Raw genomic sequence first — 18,250 nt, forward strand, 5'->3', positions numbered from 1 at the left:
GTCAAGCATGATAACGTCGATCGTGGCGTTTGGGGAACTTGTTGTTGATATTTGATCGTTGTTGTGAGTGTTACTGATGGAGTTCTGGAGTTTTTTGGGGCTTTGGATGCTGAATTTTGATTGTTGGTGGAGATTTGAAGGTGAAAAGAGGGAAAGTAGGGGGTAGTATGGGGTGTGCTGTAGAGCTGTAGAGCGGTGGAGGTTTTAAGGTAGGAAGTACTTGGGAATGGGAATGATTTGAGAGGGTGGCATGGGTAACGAAGTTGAGGTATAATGATGAAGAACTCGGAAAAAACCAAGTCCTCATCTGGTAGAAATACGTCAAGTGATTTAATTCAGAAGCGGTATCGGGAACGGTATTCATGAAAACTTCAACACTTCGACTGCTTGTTTGGAATACCTCAGTTTTTGATGAAGTTTTTGCAATGCTCCTTTTATCTTTCATTGTGGATGATGGTTCATTTCTTGAGAAAATATGGATTTGGAATAGAAAGAGCAAGTGCTGATGAAGGCACTTTCCCCTTAATGAACGCTCCTGCGCTCCTGCCGTCATCTCTTTGCTGAGAATCTCAGCAGCGAGCGACCGGCGTGAGCAAAATGATACGTAAAAATTTCAAATAACTTCCTATACACAATCAATGCTAGCAACCCCAATTTTGGATCCCCATCCCTCAGTATCTCGATTTGACTTAACGCAACGCAACGAAGAGAAAGATTGATTTTTCCTCAACAGCAGCCGGAATACGATATGCCCATCCCTATATATGTCAACGGGACAGCCCCCGTCAGCCGCCGAGAAAAACTCTACCAACAGCTCATCCACCGCAAAACCGTTCTAACCGATCTTCAACACTTGCCCACCGTAACTTACGACTGGCAAAGAGACGAAGGAGCCTACTTTCCCAACATATACCAAAGGTTCGGTGAGGGAGAAGCCGACGGGGCACCCCAAAACCTCAAGGAGATGAGAATCCAACGGCATAGACATCTCATGGCGTCGAATTCGGCCATGCCGCTGATCGCCCCATATGAAGTTTATCGTCCCGGCGATCTCGTATACAATGTGCGCTATACCATATCTGCCGCTCTCGAATGTTTGAATCCCGACGGAACAAAGATGGAACCGCGACCGCTTCATGGACCGGATGCACATAGTGTTGTTATTCGGACGACGTATTCGACGCCTCCGCGTGTAGCGATTCATAATATTCCGCATACGGAACCGGGCGGTTTGTATTCGTGGGATAATATTAGTATTAAAGCGGTTCAGACTATGTTGTATGCGCATGGGATGATTTTGTTTGGGGCGGATGGGAAGAGGAGGACGGTTCCGTTGGAGGAAGAAGTTGTGAATGAATTGATGGGAGATATTGAGGCATGTGTGAGGGAGAGTATTGGAGATACATGGAGGCTGGGAGATAATACTATTGGGTGCGCGTCAGAGGAAGATAAGTTAGATACGGAGAGGCATTTTCGATCGAGATGATGGAGAGGGATTGTTGTTGGTGGGGATGTGATGGACATGTTTATGATGGTTGAGAGAGGGTAGTAGCTGGATTTTGAACAAACTTATGCCACTTCGCTAGTAGTCAAGGAGATAAAGAGGAAGGGGGAGAATTTCCTGATACAGGTTTGATGTTCAATGGCAAGGGTGCTTGGAAGTTGAAAGCAGACACTCTCGAATTATTATTAAATTGTATTAATTCATTCGTAGAGGAATGTCTACAATTGCTAGAAATAGGTATAAAAATAACTAAAGATACCTACTCCTTGATAACTGTAGTGTTTCCCTACAATTGTTCTTTTTGACACATGGTTCTCTTTTCTTGCCAAAACTTCCGTTCCAGAACAATACCGTGCATTTTAAGGGACGCCAGAAATCAGGTCATTCTCTAACAGTTCATCCAGATTCTTTCTCAAATGATTTTAAGTGAATGCAAATCGAAAACACAGATTATCAGATAGTAGCTCTCTTTGCCAATCTGATAAAAGAACATCCAAAATCAGGCGACATGGTCGTCAAAACTTCCTGTGCATCTTCATAACATTCATCGGAGTCTTCTTCGTCGAACTCTCCGTGTACTAGTAATCCCGATTCCATGGCACTCTCTATACTTCTGTGCTCTGCTGCACCCTGATTAACAACGTTTAGTGGATCTTCAAAAGCAGTCAGTAATTTATTCGTAACTCTAGATCTCTCTCGTAACCTGGTGGCGAAATCCCCAAGCGCGTAGTTTTGGTCAAATTTGATCTCAGGTGGTTGGTAGAAGCAAGAATGGATATAGTATCCAAATCTACATATTGAGCCACGAGTTCAGGAAGATGGGGTCCCTTTAAGCGAGGACATTCACTATATTCATACCAGCGATCGAGCAGTAATTGGAGGACATTATGATTATTATGTATTATGGCAGTCGTAAGTGGTGTACGTCCAGCTTTTGACGTTACATTTATGTTAGCTCCATATTCTAATAGTAGCATCGCGTGACTGGCGCTATTACCACGGGCGGCTTGCAGTAGTGGCGTAACGCCATCAAAATTGCTAGCTTCAATGTCTGCATTGAAATCGAGTAGAGTTTTAAGTAGCAAAGGATCTGAAGCATTTCGCTCCGCGCAATTCAAAGGACTGCCGAATTTGATACTGTTTGGAAGTACAGGATCCGGATACGCTCCAGCTTCGAGAAGTAGTCTAACACACACGGTATGATTCTGGTTCGATGCTATCGTAAGGGGTGTGTTTAGTTTGTGGTCTATGTTGTTGGGATCGGCGCCATAACTCAATAATGTTATCACCGAGCGTTCATCTCCTCGAGCTGCTGCCCATTCAAGCGCAGTTCGGCCCATTGCATCAGGAACATCAACTTGACTGGGATTTCGTAGAATCTCTTCTTCCAAATCTTTCATTGACAATCTCAGAACGATCTTGTGAATGGCGGCGAAATTTTGGTTCTCCACAAAATCACTACTAGTACCCAGCAGTCTTAGAATCTCAATGATCCTCTCGGATATTCCACCACGAAGAATAACATCACAAGCCTTGTCACTAGGGCATTTATCATTGAGAGAAATTGGCCTATAATAGAAGATTAGTCTAAGCTCTTGGGGACTAACGAATGAAATAACATACTTGTAATCGGCGTCTGCGCCTGCAGATAATAAGAACTTACAAGTCTCGTACTGTTGGCCATACAATGCCCACTATATCTGCGAATTAGTAATAGTAACAGATGTTACAGGTGGTTTCAGCTCACGCGAAGTAAAGAATATCCCCGAGTAGTGCTAACATCACGGGGTGATGCCATTCCGCTCATGAAAAGATTTTTCAGTCCTTCAATGTTACCTTCCAAAGCAAAATTGACACACTGGGCAGAGTCTGGAACTCGCCTCAGGGTGGTTAGAGACATTTGTGGTCCAACATTCGGTTGGTATCCCAACTGGAGACGAATTATCTGAGACCAACAAAAGCCCAAGGGAAACCAATATTCGAAGCTCATATGAGGAGATTGTGATTTCTCGCATGTGGCAGTATTGCATTTCTGACTAAGAAGAGGCATTCCAGTATATCCGACGAAGAGTTGACCGAGAACGCGATCTATGAATTCAGGTGTACTAGATTTTGTTTGGGAGTGACATGCACATATACAGCCCGCACGACAAATTCTCGCGTATTGGGTGAGCCGAACGCCCACGGCTTCGGGACGATTGGGCATCTTTGGCGGTCTCTCTTTGCTGACTGATCTAGATAAACGTCGTCGAGATGCTGGAGGACCCATATTGTAAGAAGGGCCAACTTGAAGAAATTGACTGTTTTGGATCTGAGTTGACTGAGTCTTCAGCATTTCCTCAACTCGACCAATCCTCTCGTCAACTTGTTGATATGTGTGATTGATTGTCTCCTCAACATTCTCATGGTGGGAGGTTATGTCGCGAAGAAAATCTTCCCAGGAAGTGCTTTGTGCTTGAGCAGTTTGTTTGGTGATTGTAGACAACGTCTCGAGATCGAGACGGACACGCATCATCTCCCGCCTGGGATCCAGATTAGCTTGTGTTTCTATCTGCCCATTGTGGCTTCAAGATGTCACGAAGGAATTTATGCATACGAGTTAGAAGCCCCGAGAATAACATTGAAGCTAGATTTAATTTCTCTTATCTCTTCCTGTAGACTTTGTATCTTGGGTTGTTCTTTTTGCCAAAGGCGTATTTGGAAAATAATGGCTTCATTATTGGTTGTTAATGCAGTGAGACGGTCGATGATTGTCTTTAACTCCTTCAATTTCAGCTCCGCCCTCTGCAAAATGTTCGGAATGGATATCGTGTCTATTCGTGAGATCTGAATAGAGGATCTCGATCGTTCTTCAACGACTTTACCGACCTGATAGAGAACTACTTCAATGTCGGATATTTCGTTGCTTAGTGCGTGGAGCCTACCAGGCAATTGCTTGCAAAGCGCTCGCAGTTCTGATAAGGCTGACCCAATCTGTCCTGCGAGCGTAGCAACAGCTATCACGCTCGCAGTTACTGATAGTGGATCCATATCGAAATTCCGTTTGACTCGTCCTTTGGGTCATGTCAAGAAAGAAAAGATTTCAAGTGATGCAGATCGATTTCATTGAAACCATTATCTCTTCACGGATAACAAGGTACATTATCTTACAGTTACATCGGTTTCATAGGGTTGCAATGTGGTCTGAATCGGGGTTCGGACTATCTATGCAACGACCAGATGGCGAGGCTTTGATTTGGGGGCCATGATATGTATCTTTTAGAAATCGCCTCGGTATTTATGCAATCATACCGGTATCTTAATCCAGATTGAGAAAGAAAGCTACCTCCTACAGAAACAATACCCAATAGTAATTAATTTGGAAACCTCCAATATTTCCGAGGCGCGTGCGGAACCAATAAGCATTCAACTCATCATCCTGGACGTCTCATATAAACGGATGGCGGAACAGCCAATCACTATTACCGAGACCTACATATAGTTTGCATCTGCCTTCTGGATCAATTAAATAATGATTAGAATGCATCCAGTTGCAAGAATGAGTGCAACGGAAGAATTCGGGAGAAAAACACGAGAGAAGCACTTTAGCTTCAACAAACAATATCACCCACTGAACCATGGCTCATTTGGAGCATTTCCAAAAAGTGTGCGCGACCATCAGCGCATGTTGCAAGACGAGATAGAATCATACCCAGACACATTTTTGCGATACATCTACCCTGAACTTCTAGGAAAGTCTCGCCGCGCCATTGCACCTCTTCTTGGGGTGGAAGCGGACGAAGTCGTGTTCGTGCCAAACGCTACTACGGGCATCAATACTGTTCTGAGAAATCTCGTGTATGAGACGGGTGATGTAGTAATTTATTTCAGCACTATCTATGGGGCATGTGAGAAGACTCTTCAATCTATATGTGAGACGTCGCATGTTGGGCTGGAAATGTTTCGTGTTGAACTTGATTATCCTATCGAAGATGAGGATATTATCTCCAAATTCTCAGGTGCTGTTGAACAATTGCGCGGCAATGGAAGGAATATCAGGGTAACCATTTTTGATACGGTGTTAACTTTACCAGGCGTAACATTTCCCTGGGAAGGGATGGTGAAAGTATGTAAAGATCTAGGTGTATTAAGTCTCATCGATGGTGCACATGGAATCGGGCACATTGATCTCTCGCACTTAGGACAGGTTGGACCAGACTTTTTCGTCAGTAATTGCTACAAGTATGACTCAAACTCCAGTAAAGTATCATTTACATATAATTGACCCTGAATAGGTGGCTTTATGTTCCTCGTGGATGCGCTGTATTACATGTACCGGTCCGAAACCAGGAACTCATACGAACCACGCTCCCTACATCTAAATCTTTTCAGTTGGCTAAAGATTCTCCCAAACCAAACTACTTTGTTGAAATATTTCAAAAAGTCTCAACAATTGACCCCACCCCATACATCTGCATTCCTGAAGCATTGAGATTTCGACAAGTAGTCTGTGGAGGAGAAGAAAAAATCCGCAATTATTGTCAAACTATCGCGTTGACAGGAGGTCAAAGAATGGCGGAAATTCTCCACACAGAAATTTTGGAGAATAATTCAGGTTCCATAAACAAGTCTTGTTTCGTCAATGTCCGTTTGCCTTTACGGATTGTGCAGACTTCCGTCGAAGTTTCTGCTGTATTCGAGACTGAGCACTTCTCAATAAGTTCCTCAGATGCCCCTCACATTGCTAAGTGGATCGAAGAAACGTCAATCAAGGAATATGATACAATGATCATTACCAAGTGTTATTCAGGGGGTTTATGGGCGAGTATTAGTGGTCAAATATATCTTGAAATGGCAGACTTCGAATGGGCGGCACAAAGACTGAAGGATCTCTGCTCAAGGGTCGAGCGAGGACATTGGGAGCGGGTGTGATGGAATGGAAACCTTATGGTTGCAATTTAAAACAATCAGAAGCCTCAAGGTTTGGCCAAAATAGCAGCACGAATGAGGGAATACTTGTAGATTATGCTCATCCCAAGCCAAATATCCTACCAAACCTATGCCTTGAGTTCTTCGGTTCCCAAGTTTCCTCATCAACTCTTCCATGACAAATAGAACAGTTAAGCTTTGGATACCAAACTTCGCTTGTGAACGTAAAGTACACTGGCATACTCTTCTGATGACATGAATGATCCTAATAATATCTTCCAACTTGATTGATTGGCCTTTTCCGATTCCCAGACCGCAAATATATACTGGTGCTGAATTATGAATGCATACCACTTCGCATCTTCACGAAACATGTAGAAATTGATATTTTATGTACCATGCATACAAGCAAAACAGGCGCAGCTTGGAAATTCGCTTCAAATGAACTTTTTCTTCAATGGCGTTAGAAATTTCTCATAAGTCTAGGATAATAGTCTGTAACCATAGAAAGTAGTCTGGCTTGTCGGACCGACATCTGATACACAGCTCTGATAGATTTGTACAGTTGCAAATTTGTATTGTATTACTAGGTAAGGAGAAATATTACATGGATGTCGCAAGCCACAAACAAAGCCCGATACTAGAACATGCAAATATCATTAAGCAGTCCCCTTTCCCCACTCATGTCATCTTCTTCTAAAGCGACTTGCTCTTCTTTTTTTCCGCATCCGCTTCTGCTAAAGCTTTCTCGATAGTCGTCCACTTTAAATCCGGATACCTATCATTATCAATGGGATCCAATTTTCCCTTTCCAGAGACCATATTTTCCACATACTGCATCCCCTGCCAAGGAGGGAATACCTGCGTTTCCTCTCCCCCGATCACGAACTTTAGGATCGAAATAAACACCCGAAGAAATCCAATACTTCCTGTCCACATTGGCTTATACTCCTCACCACGAACCTTAGTGACAACAGCAGCCAAATCATTTGCATTGACCGAGCTACCCGCAATACGTAAGAATTTTGGGGTTGGGTTTGGATCCGCAGCTACAGCAGCTGTGTAAGCAGCTACGTCTGGAATCATCGTGTAATCTAGTTTTTGATCCACGCTTCCAAAATAGAAAATTCGGTGCCATTTATCGTTGATGACTGGCATTTGACCAGTTGTGAGAAGTTCCATAAAGCCACCATTCAACACACTTGTCCAGCGAATTCCCGATGCATCAAGCTTGGTGTGAAACTCACGACGAAGATCAAGATTTCTGTTGGATCCTGGCGTGCACTTTGTGAAATCCAATGCAAAATCGGATGGAATGAATCGCTGTACATCCGCAGCAACAGAAGCTTCGAGGAGTCTTCCCTGAACACCTAGCATAACTTCTCTAAGGCCCTGAAGTGCTGAGACGACTGTTGTGGCACCTGAGACGGCTTTCAGGATAGCTGGAACATCGTTCATGTCGACTTCTACTATATTGACACCAGCGTCTTGTAATTTTTGGGTGCGGGATGCTGCGGTGCCGGGACGTACAAGAGCTTTGACAGCTACATTTCTCCTGCGTAGATCAAGGGCAATTTGAGAGCCCAGATTACCTGCTGCACCTGCAACGGCGACGAAGCTTGACATCTTGTCGTGGGGACTTCGGTAAGATAAATGTCTTCAATTGGGGGAATTCTTGAATGTCGCGATGATTGAAACTAGGACACAAAGAAAAATAAAAACCGTTTCGAATCCGATCAAGAAAGATGAATTAAATATTGACCTACGAGTAATCGAGAAATTGGAAAGCTTTTGAACAGTTCAACCAGCAGCTTGAAAGCTAATTACTAGTGGTTGGGTATCACTACATATGCGATGAAATACATGTTGATGAGCCCAGGATTACCAATCTCCAAACTCGCAAGTAACTAGAGGAGCGAAGGCGCGAGATGGCAACATGCTACCGGATAAACTCTTGCGATCGATCCTACGCTAAACCCTTTTGAATTAAGGTTAAGGTTATATCTCATCTCTCGATTCCAGATGGAAAGATCAACAGAAATGTTCAATGTTTTATGCATTTTCACAATCCACCCAATCGTACATTTATAACCTATTCCAAAATAGGAAGAGTATGCTTTGCCGAAGATCTAGTAGGTTTATACAGTAGCATTGCGTGGAAGCAAACAAACCATTGATGAAAGATAAAAAGGAAAAAGAAAACAAAAAAGAAAAGAACTAGATTTTAAAATAGAATCTTAGATCCACCATTTCCTCATGATCTACATGTGCACAGTGCGTCAAAGATTCAAAGCAAGACGAAGCGAACACGCTTTATTTTTGGCTAGCGCATGTATAAGGTTAAAGATAAACTAAGCCATATGCAGAATGTATTCAATTGCTTTACTGTTATCTTTGGCACAGATCTTATATCATGTCCGTCTCCGCACCTGTGGCACCGTTGACATGATTTATCATCACTTCACCTTACTCTTTCTTGTAGTACCTGGGATATGTAGTGGTGTACCGGTAATGTGTGGAGAAAGTCAACAAGTACCTAGCCACACTCTGTAAGATCGCGCTAGTGCGGATGCGGAACGTATTCGAAGTCGGTCGGTCATGCTTTGCTGACGTCTATCGTCATGTTGTTTATGATGTTGGAAGGCAATGGCCATCATGTCGACATTTTATTCGTTGACATGCCTGTATGATAAATCCTCCTCGTACGGAGAGATTGCTGTTAATGTCTAGAATTCTTTCTAGAGTACTACATGTAAATCTATATAAAGGTAGGCTACAGCTCGATGTGTAGACTCAATCCAATACCCAGTCACAACATCTGAACAAACCATCTTCAAGACCTTCATCTGATTTTCTTCCTCACAAAATGTCTTCCACCACGATAGTAGCGATTGCTGGCTTCACAGGCAGAATGGCTCGCTTGATCACCAGCTTTATCCTTCAAGACCACCCGGATGCAATAATCCATGGTATTTGCCGCTCAGCTAGTAAGGTCGACGAAAACATACGCTTGAATCCTCGCGTTAGACTTTTCGAGGCCAGTTCCACAGACATCTCTACCATTCGCGCTGCTCTAGCCGGTACATCTGTATGCATCTGTTGTTATCTTGGCGACAGCAAGCTCATGATCGATGGCCAAAAAATTCTTATTGATGCATGTATTGCAGAGAAAGTTTCTCGCTACATTGCCTCCGATTATACTTTTGACTATCGGCCTCTTGAACTCGGCGATTATCCCGCCAAAGATCCATCGAAACACATTCATCGATATCTTGAAGAGAAAGAACAAACAGAAAATATTAGGGGTGTTCATGTCCTCAACGGAGCATTCATGGAATTCGTATGGAGCCCTCTGCTTGGTTTTGTCAATGCTGAGGAGGGCAAGTTTCGATATTATGGGACAGGTGATGAAAAGTTGGAAATGACTGCCATGAAAGATACTGCGAAATTTGTAGCCGCAATTTCTATGGATCCAAAAGCTGTCGGGGCTGTAAAATGTAAGACCATGGAGTTTATATTTCATTATTTTGAGTTCAAAGTCTTACTGATAATCTTTTGCAGATCGAGGAGACTCAAAGAGCATCAAGGAATTAGCTCATCTATACCAGGAAGCCTATGGAGTTGAACCAAATATCCAGCGACTTGGCTCACTCCAAGATCTTCATGACAATATGACTTCTGTTTTCAAAGAAAATCCAAGGAACGGATTTGCTTGGATTGGCTTGTATGGCCAATACTGGATGTCTAACGGCCAGACATTATTGGGTGATACAGATAATAGTCGTTGCCCGGAAGTGGAGCCTACTACCGTGGAGGAGTTTCTCAAGGGGCACACCAAAGAAAGTCTGGGTAAAAGTACGAAATTTTGAGAATGAATCATATGAACTTACAAGATTAAGTGCCGTTCTACATAGCTTCACCTAATCTCTTTCATCTCTATTGCTCCAATGTTTCCATTCTTTTAAGGCATTGAATTTCTTGTACTTCGACGCGGGATTGATCCTCTGAGGGGAAAATTGAGTTTCCTTTTTCTAATTCTGAATAGCGACCCTTTTTCCAATAGCCTATCTTGTACAGAAACCAGGTTTTCAATGGAGAAATTTGGAGAAATTCATTATTCGGAAAGGGGTGGGTCTCTGGAGAATGGATTGGTTGTTTCGGTAGATTCGGAGATGTAGATATAATACTTCAATAAAATTTGTTACATGAGAAGAATGTAAGAGATCAGAAACCCTTCTTTTCCGATAGTATCCTAGTGATTCGGAATGTTGGAAACACAAATTCCGTATTGCAGGTGAAAAGCCTTTCTAAAAACTGATGCTGTGGTAGTCCATTTTTGGAGGCGCGTCGACGATGTTTAGATATGCACTATCCATCGTATAACCACATTGATTGGCTGGATAATGTAGTAGGCTACGTATTCTCTCATCGTGTATCCTATCCAAATATGCACAAAGCCTACTACACACAGCAGTTGCAGGGTCTATGACCCACCAATAGTCTATTTGGCTCAATAGGGCACTCCAATAACATAAAATCAACAAAGCTCTGGGATCCTTCTGATCTAGTAATTGCACAAAGGAATCAGGGAGTTCACCCACGAACGACATGAACGTGCAGATCGTATCTTGGCCAGTTCCAAGTCGTATCAGTTGACATAAGTGCCTCAAGGGCCCCTCATAAGAATCCTTGAACACTTTTGAATCCTGTTCCCCTTCAAATAGCCTATGAAGCGCTCTAGATGCTCCTAGTGCCCACGGATTTACGTCGTCCGGCTTGTCATGATTGCAAGGCCCCTCGTTCAAGAATTTGGGATCGTGTTTCATATCTAACAAGATACTGTCTTGGAGATGACAATTCATATCGCTCGTATCCCACAAGATTGATACCCCTCGCATAGCACGTAGCCAAGTAAGCCGCCCGCTTCCGTCAGTGTCGATATTGGAATCTGGCTGGATATTTATAAAGGTCAGCATCGTGTGAAGGTAAGACGATGCGATGATTGCATCTGCATTTTTGGCATTCAAGCTCGTTCGAAGCTCTGATGAGTAGGACGATAAAGATTTAGAGTAATGCAACGTGAAAGCAATGCCATATTTTTTCTCTTTTGGGTGTAAATAATGAAGATGGCTTGCCGAAAAGGCAAGAATGGCATGCATTAAGTAAGGGGCTTTGAGAGAAATACTTAGCCCATGCTGCTGGATGATATGTTGAAACGATTGAGATCCAACCCAAGGAGTAGTGACTTCAGTGAAATGGTCCAATAATTCAGAAGCATCACCTGGCTTGTAGATGGGGTCTCTGAAGTGCGAGCACGGAACTTCTGACTTTTCCAGGTACGAAATGATTTGGTCTCTGACCGATGGCCTACAAATCTGTCCGGTCGATATCTGTTGTTCCGACGGTAATTGTCCTCTCATGACTGGCTTTTGTAGGACAAGGTATTCACACTGAACTGCCCCGAGTAGTCGGTCTGAACATTGTCCACAGCTTGGTTTTGCTTCATCACACTATCTCTTTTATCAGGCAAAATACGGACGATATAGCAGGGAACTACACACCTTTATTCTGCGCTTCCTGCAATTATTGCAGCCGTTCCTAGATTTAGTATGCGATTTTCGAGGGCGATAATTTGAGTGGGGCTTCTGAATCGGAGCGATCGGGTGTGATACATGAGGTCGTTCACTGATCCATGAGAAAGTACCCGTTTGCGTCATTATAAAGCCTTTAGTATCTCGTTTTCTTTAACACTACGCGAGAAAGTGTATCAAGAACATTGAAGTTTGAGGTTTGAGATTTGAGGTTTGAGATTTGAGTCTTGGATAAATGATATTTTTTGAGGGAAGCCTAGGATTGGAGACCAGAATGTAATGCCGCCAAATATCTTCTTGTAATAGTGACCATTGATATAGACCACACCTGTACATGTATGTGCTGAGTGACCTTGTTTTATCAAATATTTCCTCTAATGAGTATTCGTGCTCGGTGGTCCGAGGTTGGTCTTGTATCATTTTAATATCTTACACAGATGCATAATGCACTAGATCCCCTTTATAGTGGTCCGTGCTCATCACACTTCCAGCCCTGCCATCACATAATACCGCGCCGCATGCCTCAACATCCCACCGGTACTCTGTCCATCATGTTAACTATATCTGTTTTTTTTTCATTGCCTTATCTGGTATCTCCAGATCCAATGCTCCTTTTACAACAATCTAGTGCCCGCTTTTAAGTACACAAATATGTTGTCGAGAGGAACACCAAATCGGCAATCAAGGAAATATGACGTGCACCCAGGCTTACACAGTTCCAATGTCATGATTGGTGAGATGTCATCGATGCCTATGATATGCTAAGCCTTTAATGCCCCTTTACGTACAGATCCAGAAAGAGCAGGGGAAATAAGGCAGCAAGGCTTCTTGTTATTCATGCCATCTCAGCTACCCTTCGCATCTCATGGATCACTACAGTATCTCGAGGATACTTTGTTCCTCGAGAACATGCCCGTAGAGTTCAGCTCCCTCAAACAAGCGCCCCTCTACTTTGAATTTCTCAATCGACGTGTCTTAAATTGGTATACAGATTGCAATTACCAATGCCCAGGAGAACGAGATCATCCGACCGAAGTTGATCGTCGATGCCCAAATACAAAGCCAACGATATACTCAGAAGATGTCTTGGCCTATATAGCAGCTACTGATAGATGGTCGAGAGCATTTACTTACATTTTCTAATCTAGCAGTTCAAGTTCTCGATCATCATCACTTACCAAATTGCAACAGCGTTGATGATCAAACAAATCTGTCTGCGTCTTGGTCTCCCACAGATCACAGTTCATGAGCATCATATAACAGCTCTATGCGCTTTACTACTTGAGTTTGGAGTCGATATTCTGGAGCCGAAAAACGGGAACTAAGCTTTCAAATGGGTAGATGACGTTTAGTAACAGGTCTGTTTCTCGTAACCCAAAGATGTCCCATTGAAAAGATGAAAATCAGAGCATTAGAACTACTATAGAGCCATGAGAAGTGCAGGAATCTTTACAAATATTATAGTGTAGATAATCCCTCGCTCGAAGTTAGTTCTGCAATAGAACACATTGGAAGGCACACGGTGGGAGCTTCGCAATACAACACTTGCCACTTGAGTTGCTGGAGTGGTCGGTAAGGCGACGACGAAAGAATTTCAAGGCCTGTTAGTGAATGGATCTGTTCCGGGATCCTATACAAATACAATATACCAAAATGATAGTTACAGCGATCACGAATCTTGGCACAAATAATACGATCTATCTTAGGATATATGGATATCCTTCGTTTTCCATATTTGAATAAGTTTCCTGAATAATCAGTTAAGATTTTCAAAAGATGCGAGCGACGATAAATTTAATCCAGCTTCTATTTTGAAGCTTGATCATTTCAATGGCCCCCAAATGTCTCGACTCACTTGAAGTGGCCTCTTCACCATATCCTCGGTGCCTCAATAAAGCAAGCATTAAACAATCTTTATAAGTAAAAAATTCCTCTAATTCTACTTCATGTTCATACAATCAACTTCGGCGTAGAACCAACGATAAAAAAACCAGGCCCATAACGCCATCCTCCACTTGCTTAAATATCTCTGTGGTCTTTCAAAGGCCGCACCTTCATAGGATAAGCGCCATAACAATCGGTGAGTCTCCAAAGTCGCAGTACAGCCAACAACTCAACTATTTATAGAGAGACTACTCACTTCCGATTTCATCACCCTCAATTCCAAGCCTCTTCCAATTTATCATCACTAATCATCTCTGCACTCTTGTGATTAATGTACTCCGTTGGTCTGAACACATAACCCGGATGAACAATTGACAATGCATAACCCGCAATCGCCACAGTTCTACGAAGTAGTCAGTACAGTCCTCACACCATAAAAATTAGAACAATAAACTTACATTCCCTCCAAACAAATGAATCCAATCTCATTCTTCATAAAGCTCATTCCCCATCCTTGCCCCAAAACAGCCATTCTGTAAATAGCACTGATGCCGACTGCCAAAAATGTTGTTGGAAGTGCAATATAGAAATACATAAACCGTCTCGAGGCGCGCGTGTTTTCTGCATACGCATTTAATTGTTCGTGATAGGCACGAACTTGGATCTTATAATCTGCATGCAAAACACCAAAACAAATCATCGAAAGTAATTGAAAGCTCAAGCCTGCGATGACGATGTGGGAGCCGGTAGAGAGATAGAAGGGTGGAGTAAAGCCGACTGCAGAAGTGCTTTGAAGGAGAGACCCGGAGGTGAGGAGAATAAAAGGGAGAAGTGTGACGGAGGTCGAGATGAGAGGGTAGGTGGCGGGATTGATGCGGGAGAGGGTGATGCTGTAGGTTTCGATTATGTTTGTGTAGCAGAGGAATACTCCGTTGAGGAAGAATAGGGGGCCAACTGTGAGGAAGAGATTTTGGAGAGTGAATCTGAATAATTGTTAGTCTCATATGAATGGATTCAACGGATGAAAATCTTACCCAACATGACTCCAGGGACTAGATGCCATCATTACTCTCCCAGCATACCCAAATACTTCGCACAAACTCCCCAGTATGAACGTAGCTGTGAATCCCCAAGTCTGATACCTGAAGCCTTGTATCAACTGTGCGATCGTAACGATGCAGAAAATGGCCAGCAAAGTAGCGTTAGCTGGAAGTGATGGTGCGTATCCAAATGGTGTCGCCGAGACAGGGCATTCGTCTGAAACTTTCAGACAATTTGCGTAATAAGACATGACTTCAGACGTTTTTCAACAAATTTAAGAAAATAATTCTTTTTGAAAAAAGTAAATAGAGAATAATGAAAGAATGTTGCTTCAAAATGAAGGGCCGAAGATGACTTGTACTCATTCAGAACTTGGCGGTACAGGACTTTTTACACCATCCCAACATTTTGGCGGGAGCGAAATTATGTACACATCCAACTTATAGGTCGGATTGAAGCCTCAATCAACTGGTAATTCGGCCCCTTGGTTGATGATAGGAAAGGTTACTGGGCCCTTCCCGCCTACGAATCATCATTCCGTCGACCGAATCGTGTTATAGGAGCGGTAATTGATTGCACACCGTTGCAATTGATATGAAATGATGGCCGAAAGTAATGCAAAGACTACGCAAGATACGGATATTCTAAATCACCTAAGTAAAAGTTTCAATCGACATAAAAGTAACTCTTCAAAGGTGTTCAAGAATATGAAGCTCGATGGAAGCGGATTGTGTCTGTTTGTGGCCCTAGAACGATTCCTGCAAGGGACTTCCCCAGCCTGAATCGGAGCACAACCTAAAGAATGGTACTCTAGTATGCATCTCCTATGAAGACGACTGAAATGAGAAGGTATTGCGCAAGGACCACATGTTGGATATTTTACCGCGCAAGACGACGATCTATGTGGTCGGCGGTTCGCATCCTTCGGCTCGACCCCATTCTTCAAAAACGCAAGGACGCTAATTTGGTATACAAACTCCTATAGAGCTCACTGAGCAGTAACCCGAGAATTTCAGTTAATTACAGAAGTATACCACTTTGGTAATAACTTTCCATGTTCGCATTGATAGAACAATTTTAAAAAGATACTCAATTAAATGATGCATGTACAAATAACTATTCGTATGGCCATCTAGTCTGTTTAGACGAGGTTTCTTGCCTCTCGAGGCGCTTATGGATGAGTTTTGCGATATTCTTACCGCTGAGGATTCATGAGGTCAAAAGGAACGCATCCTAGAGTAACATCTAAGCGCCTCATGCAGCCTGCTCTGAGTGAGCAACATAACAAGTTACATAGTTACCACACGGAGATTAGTAAAATTGATTCAACTACTAGAGCTCTGCTCAAAATTGCGTGTAAAAATTCAAGCATCTCTATAAGTGAAGATGAGTGGTGAATTAACTCGGAATGTGGGCGAAAGACACCCCGAAGAACCGTCCAAATTATTGAAAGATAGGATCATTTATCATTACGACGTTTGCGCTGAATACTATTATTCTCTTTGGTAAGTCTCCTTATGTTGCCTTTGATGTTTATACCTTTGTAATCCTTCCAAGATTCATTCAGACTCACAGAAACAGGGGCGAACATATCCACCACGGATACTTCCTCACTCCCACTGATACAAAAGAAGTTGCTCAAATACAACAAATAGAACTCTTGGTTCGCCAGTCGAACCTCGAACCGGGAAGTAAAGTACTGGATGTCGGATGTGGACTCGGTGGTACATCTCGATATCTAGCACGAGAACTGGGTTGTGAGGTGATGGGAATCGCATTAAGTGATGCAGAGATAAGGATTGCAAGGCGAGTGAGTATAGGAGAGGCAGATGGCGGAGATGAGGATGAAGATGGTTTCATTAGGCTGGGAAAAGGAAGAGTGAAATTCATGGCTCTAGACGCTGAGATGATAGAAGAAACTTTTAGGAATGAAACGACGAAAACGTTTGACTGTGTATGGATTTCGGATGCAATAAGTCATCTTCCAGATAAGAGAAAGTTCGTCAGTGACGTAGCAAAGCTGTTGGATATTGGAGGAAAGCTGGTGCTTGCGGATTGGTTTGCAGTTGATTCATGTATGAACAACGGTCTAAAGACTAGGCAACAAAATGATGACTTGACAGCTATTGAAAGTAAGACATCTTTAGAAATTTCGAATGAGTTTGATACTAATCTTGGTGATTTCAAGATGGCATGATGCTTCCTCCACTCATCGGTCAAGAAGTATTTGTACGCTTAGCTGGGATGAAGGGGCTAAGTCTCTTGGTTGAACCACTCGAGATCAGTGAAAAGGTGTCGAGGACATGGTAAGTGACTGTTTGACTTTAATTCGTTAATTGGCTGATAACCATGTTAGGGATATATCGTGGTCCTTAATTACCAAGCCAAAATTATGGCTTTTTGCTCTTTCGCAAGGAAGGGAAGGGCTAGCGTTTGTAGGTGCGCTGAGGGCGACGAGAAGGGCGTATTCGAACCAGACATTTCAATATGCTGTTTTGGTGTTTGGGAAATAATAAACAGAATTGTATATGTCTTGTTCTAGAATGTTCTTGGTCAAATGAGTGGAGTATACTATCTCTATAGTCATTGCCTATTTCAAAGCCCACATTGGTCGTTGAATTCAAACGGGTCGAGTTCCCCGCAATCGCAAAGCTGCAGTATAACCAGAAAGCCGGTACGAAGATTCGCCAGCTACAACTCCCCTCATTTTGTATACCATCAACACCATTTTGATGGATAGTATTATCGCGATTTGGGTGCATTGACACAGACTACATGGATTGTTAATGCCTGAACCGGGTTTCGTAAGCCGTCTGGAAAAATGCAATCATCTTACTCCGAACTATGGTTCAAAATCTTTCTCTCCCTTGGCTCCTTGGGTCAATCACAAACACACATTACACGAAGCTTCGGCTTGCTCTGGGTATTCTCCGTTAGTATCAGTTTTCATCTATCAACAAAGAAATACGAGGAAGGATAATAGATCGAGTTATGAAACAGAAAATACGACTCAATTAAACAGAGATATGAGGTCAAGAAATTATAAGTAGGGAAGTGCGAAAGATAACGAGAAAGTGCTGAAGTGGAGAATTAAACTAAGAGCGGGTACTCCCTTCACTAGCAATGTTAGAACTTACTAGCAGTGGGGAAGAACGTGGAGTGTGGAACTTCAAGCTTAAGCTTAAACTTTAATGGCAAACATGTATTTTCGAAAGACAGACATCTAATCCAACGTAAGAGTGTAGAGATCTTAAATTTGTACCCAAAGTCCATGTAAAAACCGTCTAACTAAAAAGAAGCCCTAGTGCTTTCTGTGAAATGA

At 42.7% G+C, this 18,250-nt stretch overlaps 9 protein-coding genes across 9 annotated transcripts; 5 read left to right on the forward strand and 4 right to left on the reverse strand.

The window, feature by feature from the left end:
* Positions 1-748: 748 nt before the first annotated feature.
* EAE97_009649 (uncharacterized protein) lies at positions 749-1,486 on the forward strand (the record flags this gene model as incomplete). The annotated part of the gene is made up of 1 exon (XM_038880164.1): positions 749-1,486. The coding sequence occupies one exon, from the start codon at positions 749-751 to the stop codon at positions 1,484-1,486; it is 738 nt and encodes a 245-aa protein (XP_038728870.1).
* Positions 1,487-1,957: 471 nt separating this feature from the next.
* On the reverse strand, positions 1,958-4,713 carry EAE97_009650 (uncharacterized protein; the record flags this gene model as incomplete). Its single annotated transcript, XM_038880165.1, has 5 exons — positions 4,101-4,713; positions 3,252-4,026; positions 3,128-3,198; positions 2,299-3,073; positions 1,958-2,251 (listed from the first exon to the last, which is right to left on the reverse strand). The coding sequence occupies exons 1-5, from the start codon at positions 4,532-4,534 to the stop codon at positions 1,958-1,960; spliced, it is 2,349 nt and encodes a 782-aa protein (XP_038728871.1). The 5' UTR covers positions 4,535-4,713.
* Positions 4,714-5,042: 329 nt separating this feature from the next.
* EAE97_009651 (uncharacterized protein) lies at positions 5,043-6,547 on the forward strand (the record flags this gene model as incomplete). The annotated part of the gene is made up of 2 exons (XM_038880166.1): positions 5,043-5,725; positions 5,779-6,547. The coding sequence occupies 2 exons, from the start codon at positions 5,043-5,045 to the stop codon at positions 6,413-6,415; spliced, it is 1,320 nt and encodes a 439-aa protein (XP_038728872.1). The 3' UTR covers positions 6,416-6,547.
* A 561-nt stretch (positions 6,548-7,108) lies between these two features.
* Positions 7,109-8,038, reverse strand: EAE97_009652 (uncharacterized protein; the record flags this gene model as incomplete). The annotated part of the gene is made up of 1 exon (XM_038880167.1): positions 7,109-8,038. The coding sequence occupies one exon, from the start codon at positions 8,036-8,038 to the stop codon at positions 7,109-7,111; it is 930 nt and encodes a 309-aa protein (XP_038728873.1).
* A 1,240-nt stretch (positions 8,039-9,278) lies between these two features.
* On the forward strand, positions 9,279-10,281 carry EAE97_009653 (uncharacterized protein; the record flags this gene model as incomplete). The annotated part of the gene is made up of 2 exons (XM_038880168.1): positions 9,279-9,909; positions 9,974-10,281. 2 exons carry the CDS (start codon positions 9,279-9,281, stop codon positions 10,279-10,281), a joined length of 939 nt encoding a protein of 312 aa, XP_038728874.1.
* Positions 10,282-10,486: 205 nt separating this feature from the next.
* On the reverse strand, positions 10,487-12,403 carry EAE97_009654 (uncharacterized protein). The gene is made up of 2 exons (XM_038880169.1): positions 11,974-12,403; positions 10,487-11,922 (listed from the first exon to the last, which is right to left on the reverse strand). The coding sequence occupies exons 1-2, from the start codon at positions 12,127-12,129 to the stop codon at positions 10,720-10,722; spliced, it is 1,359 nt and encodes a 452-aa protein (XP_038728875.1). The 5' UTR covers positions 12,130-12,403; the 3' UTR covers positions 10,487-10,719.
* A 251-nt stretch (positions 12,404-12,654) lies between these two features.
* Positions 12,655-13,146, forward strand: EAE97_009655 (uncharacterized protein; the record flags this gene model as incomplete). Its single annotated transcript, XM_038880170.1, has 2 exons — positions 12,655-12,736; positions 12,794-13,146. 2 exons carry the CDS (start codon positions 12,655-12,657, stop codon positions 13,144-13,146), a joined length of 435 nt encoding a protein of 144 aa, XP_038728876.1.
* Positions 13,147-14,160: 1,014 nt separating this feature from the next.
* EAE97_009656 (uncharacterized protein) lies at positions 14,161-15,178 on the reverse strand (the record flags this gene model as incomplete). The annotated part of the gene is made up of 3 exons (XM_038880171.1): positions 14,161-14,290; positions 14,346-14,870; positions 14,922-15,178. 3 exons carry the CDS (start codon positions 15,176-15,178, stop codon positions 14,161-14,163), a joined length of 912 nt encoding a protein of 303 aa, XP_038728877.1.
* A 1,136-nt stretch (positions 15,179-16,314) lies between these two features.
* EAE97_009657 (uncharacterized protein) lies at positions 16,315-17,441 on the forward strand (the record flags this gene model as incomplete). The annotated part of the gene is made up of 4 exons (XM_038880172.1): positions 16,315-16,433; positions 16,510-17,060; positions 17,117-17,234; positions 17,285-17,441. 4 exons carry the CDS (start codon positions 16,315-16,317, stop codon positions 17,439-17,441), a joined length of 945 nt encoding a protein of 314 aa, XP_038728878.1.
* Between the last annotated feature and the right edge of the window lie 809 nt (positions 17,442-18,250).

This window comes from Botrytis byssoidea (assembly GCF_014898295.1).
Source record: "Botrytis byssoidea strain MUCL 94 chromosome Unknown BBYS_023, whole genome shotgun sequence".
In the NCBI taxonomy this organism is placed as follows: Eukaryota; Fungi; Ascomycota; class Leotiomycetes; order Helotiales; family Sclerotiniaceae; genus Botrytis; species Botrytis byssoidea.

Excerpts from the sequence above, each read along its gene's own strand:
- EAE97_009654 (XM_038880169.1), bottom strand. The coding sequence starts at position 12,129 with ATGACGCAAACGGGTACTTTCTCATGGATCAGTGAACGACCTCATGTA. Across the intron at positions 11,923-11,973 it reads GCAGGAAGCGCAGAATAAAG|TGTGATGAAGCAAAACCAAG; the intron begins GTGTGTAGTTCC and ends TAAAAGAGATAG.